This window comes from Sus scrofa, chromosome 4 (genome assembly GCF_054392235.1).
Source record: "Sus scrofa isolate SSC_HxYL_T2T_F1_AM1 chromosome 4, Sscrofa_HxYL_maternal_Yorkshire_Landrace_v2.0, whole genome shotgun sequence".
Classification (NCBI taxonomy): Eukaryota; Metazoa; Chordata; class Mammalia; order Artiodactyla; family Suidae; genus Sus; species Sus scrofa.
Window position 1 is genome coordinate 116,509,573 of NC_139386.1, and position 6,000 is coordinate 116,515,572.

Sequence of the window (6,000 nt, forward strand, 5' to 3'; positions counted from 1 at the left end):
GCTCCCGCGGCATATGGAGGTTCCCAGGCTAGGGGTCGAATTGGAGCTGTAGCTGCCGGCCTACACCACAGCTGCAGCAACATGGGATCTGAGCCACGTCTGCAACCTACACCACAGCTCACGGCAACGCCAGATCCTTAACCCACTGAGCAAGGGCAGGGATCGAACCCGAAACCTCATGGTTCCTAGTCGGATTCGTTAACCACTGCGCCACGATGGGAACTCCCCTAGTTGGATTCTTAACCCACTGAACCACAATGGGAACTCCTCTATCAGGTTTTTAAAAGTAGCTTTATAATTTACATACCATATAATCCATCCAAAGTGTACAATTAAATGGCTTTCAGTATATTCAGAGTTGTGCACTCTTCACCATATTCAATTTTAGGACATTTTCATTACTTCAAAGGAAACCTTAGCCATCATTCCCCACATCTCTCCATCCCCGCAGATGTAGGCAACCACTAATCTACTTTCTACTAATCTCTATAGATTTGCCTATTCTGGACATTTAATATAAATGGAGTAATATAACACATGGTTCTTTATGACTGACTTCTCATTTGGCATAATTTTTCCAAGGATCATCAAAACTATAGCATGTATCAGTACTTCATTTTTTTTTTTTTTTTTTGTCTTTTTGTCTTTTTTGTCTTTTTGTTGTTGTTGTTGTTGTTGTTGCTATTTCTTGGGCCGCTTCCGCGGCATATGGAGGTTCCCAGGCTAGAGGTCCAATCGGAGCTGTAGCCACTGGCCTACGCCAGAGCCACAGCAACTCGGGATCCAAGCCGAGTCTGCAACCTACACCACAGCTCACGGCAACGCCGGATCCTTAACCCGCTGAGCAAGGGCAGGGACCGAACCCGCAACCTCATGGTTCCTAGTCGGATTCGTTAACCACTGCGCCACGACGGGAATTCCACTTCATTATTTTTTATTGCCTAGTAATATTCCATTGTATGTACCAATGGTATTTATCCACTCACCAGTCCATGGACATCTGGGTTGTTTTGGCTTTTTGGCTGTTAAGAATAAGGCAGCTATACAGGGAAAACTATTTTACAGCTCACAAATAATCTTGTGAACAGTAAAAGCCTGCTTTACTCCAAAGAATTTGAGTTTACAAGAAAAGTAGTGGAAAATTATTCCCCTACACCCTTGCTTTATGATTGATTCCACTTGTAAAAGCTTAAGGGTAAAGTCTAATTAAAGGTGAGCCAATGATTTAAAAAAAAAAAAAAAAACAGAAGAATGCAGCAATAATAAGAGTTTTAACATCTGTCAAATAGAGGTAATAAATTCTCAAGTTTTAATATATGTAAAGAATTGTGCCTGGCATAGAGTAATTGTTCAAGAAACATTAGTTCCCTTTTCCCTACTTTGTAGGTAAACCGAACGGCTTTGGGGGGGGGGGGCTTTTTTATCTTTTCAGGGCCACACCCGAGGCATACGGAGGTTCCCAGGCTAGGGGTCTAATCGGAGCTATAGGCGCTAGCCTACACCACAGCCACAGCAACACCAGGGATGGAGCCCGCTGCCTCACGGTTGCTAGTTGGATTCGTCTCCGCTGTGCCGCAAGGGGAAGTCCTTTTTTTTTTTTAAAAAAACAAAAAACAAAAAAAAAAACTGAAAGCTACTTAGCTTTCTACCCAGACCTAACTATACTACCTATATAGTTAGCAGAACCTTTTCCCAGTCAAATGTGTGATTCTCCTACCTCTGAGAAGATGCCTTCATTTCTTTCAGACTGTCATCTTCTGCTGACAGAACTGAGAGGCTCCCCACTTCTCTTTTCTCTCCACTTACTTACTAAATGTGGAATGAACATCACCTGTCTTTTAGCTATGTTCCTACTTACACAAAAGTTCTAATAACTAATTTTTTTTTTAAACTTTTTTTTTTTTTTTTTTTGTCTTTTTGCTATTCTTGGGCCGCTCCCACGGCATATGGAGGTTCCCAGGCTATGGGTCTAATTGGAGCTGTAGCCACTGGCCTACGCCAGAGCCACAGCAACTCGGGATCCGAGCCGCATCTGCAACCTACACCACAGCTCACGGCAACGCCAGATCGTCAACCCACTGAGCAAGGGCAGGGACCGAACCCGCAACCTCATGGTTCCTAGTCGGATTCGTTAACCACTGCGCCACGACGGGAACTCCTAATAACTAATTTTTTAATCCTCATAACACCTTCCTTCCATTCAGTGTCCCATCTTCTTTATCTTACACGCCATCTGGATATCCTGGTGCCACCTCAGGTTCACAGCCCACGACGGAAAATTGTTATCTTTAAACGCTCCCTCTTGCCTAGTTTCCATGCCATCAACACCAACATTACTGCCATTAACCTTTTTCCTTTGCTAATAAATGCTGACCATAAGGACCATCTTGGAAATTACTTATAAAATACAATTCATTACCCATTTCCAACATATATTTACAATGTAATTCCCATTTACAATATAAATGTATTTAAATACCACTGTGATTTTAAAACATTACCAAATTTTAAAAGTAACCCATGCAAATTTTGAAAAACAAATTTCTAACTTTACAATTATCCAATTAAAAGAAATAGTTTCAAGGAGTTCCCATCGTGGCTCAGCAGTTAGTGAACCCGACTAGTATCCATAAGGACTCGGTTTCGATCCTTGGCCTCACTCAGCGGGTTAAGGATCAGGCGTAGCCCTGATCTGTGGTGTAGGTCGCAGATGCGGCTCGGATCCCAAGTTGCTGTGCTGTGGTGTAGGCCGGCGGCTACAGCTCCAATTAGACCCCTAGCCTGGGAACCTCCATATGCTGCGGGTGAGGCCCTAAAAAGACAAAAAGACCAAAAAAAAAAAAAAAAGGTAAAAAGAAAAAAGTAAAAAAAATATTTTCATAACTTTTTTCCCTCTTTTATTTATACACTTGTTTTTAGTATCTGATGTGCTAATCACTATGCCAGTCACCAATTTGGAGTTTTAATTTTATACAAGGAATTCTGTAACTCCCAGAAGTTTGTTAACTCAGGTGCTATTTCTGTTCCTTCTTCAAAGCTGGAGTCAGAAATACTAATTGGATGTTACTCCCTTTCCACCACTAGACCATAATTACTTTGAACGCAGCAATGCCAAACAATGATAGTTCTTCCTGTTTGGCAGTATTATTCCTTCTCTAACCTGACCGGTCTAGGTTTGGTGTGATATTTATGAAAGTCGTGGATGATATGGCAGAATATGAGTAACCAATAAGTAGTACAGTCCTAGCAAAACGGAGTGACTCGGAGAGTAGAAAGGAAAAGGTGGATGAAGGTGCAGCTTTGCCCCGAGATTTAATCATTCCAGCGGTCCCTTCTCTTTAGAAAGTGGGCTCTTCTAGAAGGGAAGAGGGGTCTGTTTAACAGTGAGGTTTTGTTTTTGTCTTCTTAAAGGACAGATAAAGTACGGTTATAAAACCCTCCCTGATACTAAGACCAATAAGCAAGAATAAGCACTTTTCGGAAACCCAAGTGCGGGGAGAGTGGGAGGGACGAGAGAGAAAAACAGTGCTTAGATTGTCTCCGGTGGAGAGACATCGCCGACTGGTGGGGCCTCGACGCGGGCGCGGCGGAGGACCGGCGCCGGGGCCCCGGGCGGAAAAGGCCGGCCGGGGGCCGCTCACCCAGGGCGGGGCTTCGGGGCCAGGGCCCCGCCGAGCGGAGAGGGTGCCAGACGCCAGGGCCGCGTCCTCCCGCACCCCGCCCATCCCTGGTCCTGCCAGAACTGCGCTGGGAAGGAAAGCAGGAAGAAGTCCTAACAGGGACGTGGGCGCCAAAGCAACAAGTGGCCGCCGCGGCTCCCCAAGGGACTGCTGGTCTGGGGCAGGAACGCAAGGCCCGGCGCCACGGCCTCCTTGGCCTTCCCTCTCTCAGCCCCTGCCCCATCGCACTCACTCTGCCACACGACGCTCTTCAGCCCCCGTTCCGTCACCGGCGGCGCCATCTTTCCAAACACTGCGGAGCAGCAGCCGGCACCTCCCACTCGCAACCTACTTGAGCTGAGAGAAAGGGGTCGGGCGGGCCCCGCCTCTAGCTGCGGGGCAGGCCCCGCCCACGCCCACGGTCCGCGCCCTCCGGTGACGTCACGGGCTCTGTAGGGGCTTCCCGCCCATCCCTAGACTGAGGCTGCGCAGTGCGGATGGACGCTCCTTGAGCAGTTGCGCGCCCCCTAGCGGGAGGCTGTCAGATGAATTTCGACGACCTGTGACGTCAGAAAACGAAACCGTGCCAACGGATTGGGAGCTAACAGCATCTGAGAAATTCCGGATTACACGTAGGGTACATGAAAACGGGAGGGAGTTCTGCACTTTGTGAAGCGATTTGTAATGGACTTCATTCAGTCGCCTACCGAATAGAAAATTTATCCTTCAAAAAGTTTATTCATCGTTCAAGGAGGCAATAATTGGGCAGAAATGTGAGGTGCCATCCAGTGTGCCCAGAACTGTTCAAGACTTTCAGGAACGTCAAATAAATGAGACCAGATTCTGAAGAATTAAAAATCTAATTAGCTCAATTCTTGATATGCTGCAGGTAGTCAAAAGTTGGTTAAGGAGTTCCTCCTCGTGGCACAGTGGATAACGAATCCGACTAGGAGCCATGAGGTTGCGTGTTCAATCCCTGGCCTTGCTTAGTGGGTTTAGGATCCAGCGTTGCGGTGAGCTGTGGTGTAGGTTGCAGACGTGGCTCCGATCTGGCGTTGCTGCAAAAAGACAAAAAGACAAAAAGACAAAAAAAAAAAAAAAAAAAAAAAAAAAAAGTTGGTTAAAAAGTAAATGCCCTTGTGATGATAGTATACCTGTATGAACCAATAAAATAATTATCTATTCAACAAACAAATTCAGGTGGGAGAGGCTATCAATGCTTTAGCATTTAAAAGAAGGGAATTATTGCTGATTCAACAAAGGAGACAATTTAAGCTCAAACATAGCAAGTGTAGGTAGAGAGATCTATTTCCTGAGACTTGCAATCAAACTAATCACTCATGAATTGAATGAGTTTAGTTGCTGAGCCCCCCAAACTGTGACATAACCATCATAGACATTAACACAAAGTATGCTTTCTCACAGGGATTTGCAAAGAACCAATTTTACGTTATTTTTTTCTTTTTATGGCCGCACCTGTAAGTTCCCAAGCTTGTGGTCAAATCTGAGCAGCAGCTGCTCGCCTACATCACACTCAGGACACCACCAGATCTGAGCCACATCTTCAACCTACATCGCAGCCTGTGGCAACACCAGATCCTTAACCCACTGAGCGAGGCCAGGGATCAAACTTGTGTCCTCACAGAGACAGTGTAGGGTCCTTAACCTGCTAAGCCATAATGGGAACTCCCAATTTTCTTAATTCAACTTGGTCACATAGAGAAGTGTAAATGGTACTTACTATTAGTAATTATAATAGCTAACATTTACTAAAGCAGGCACCGTGCTAAGTGGACTATCTCATTGATCCTCAAAGCAACCCTTACAGACAAGGAAACAGGCTTAGTGAAGTCAAGTAGCTTGCCAAGGATGCACAGCTAGTGGTGGAGTGGGAAGAAGGATTAGCCTTGAGCTACGCAGAAAGCAAGGGAGCAGACTATGGGATAACCTCAGTTTTTGCTCTTTAGGAGAGAGAAAGCTAATGAAAAATAAAAACAGCCATAGGAGTTCCCACTGTGGTGCAGCATGTTAAGGATCTGGCATTCCTGATGCTGGGGCACAGGTCACAGCTACGGCTCAGATTCGATTACCTGGCTGGGAACTTCTGTATGCCATGTGTGTGTGTCTGGGGGCACAAAAAAAACCCAAAACCAAACAAACAAACAAAACCTGAAAAAAAAAAACAACAATGACCAAAAAAAAAAAAAAAGATTATAAACAGCCACAAAATGGCTTTAAGCAAAACCTATGGCATGAATAGCTTTTCCACTTAAGGTTTATATAGGCTAAGGTGGAGCTCTGGCCTCTTTAAAAACTTTTTTTTTTTTTTTTTTTTTTTTTT

The 6,000-nt window shown here is 45.1% G+C and overlaps 1 protein-coding gene across 1 annotated transcript in view; it reads right to left on the bottom strand.

Annotated features, from left to right (window-relative positions):
- Window positions 1-4,021, bottom strand: part of STXBP3 (syntaxin binding protein 3) — a 62,224-nt gene extending 58,203 nt beyond the window's left edge. Inside the window, exon 1 of the mRNA XM_021090106.2 lies at window positions 3,913-4,021. Coding sequence (XP_020945765.1) covers window positions 3,913-3,961 — 49 coding nt within the window. The 5' untranslated portion in view covers window positions 3,962-4,021. The remainder of the gene's footprint in view (window positions 1-3,912) is intronic.
- Window positions 4,022-6,000: the final 1,979 nt, after the last annotated feature.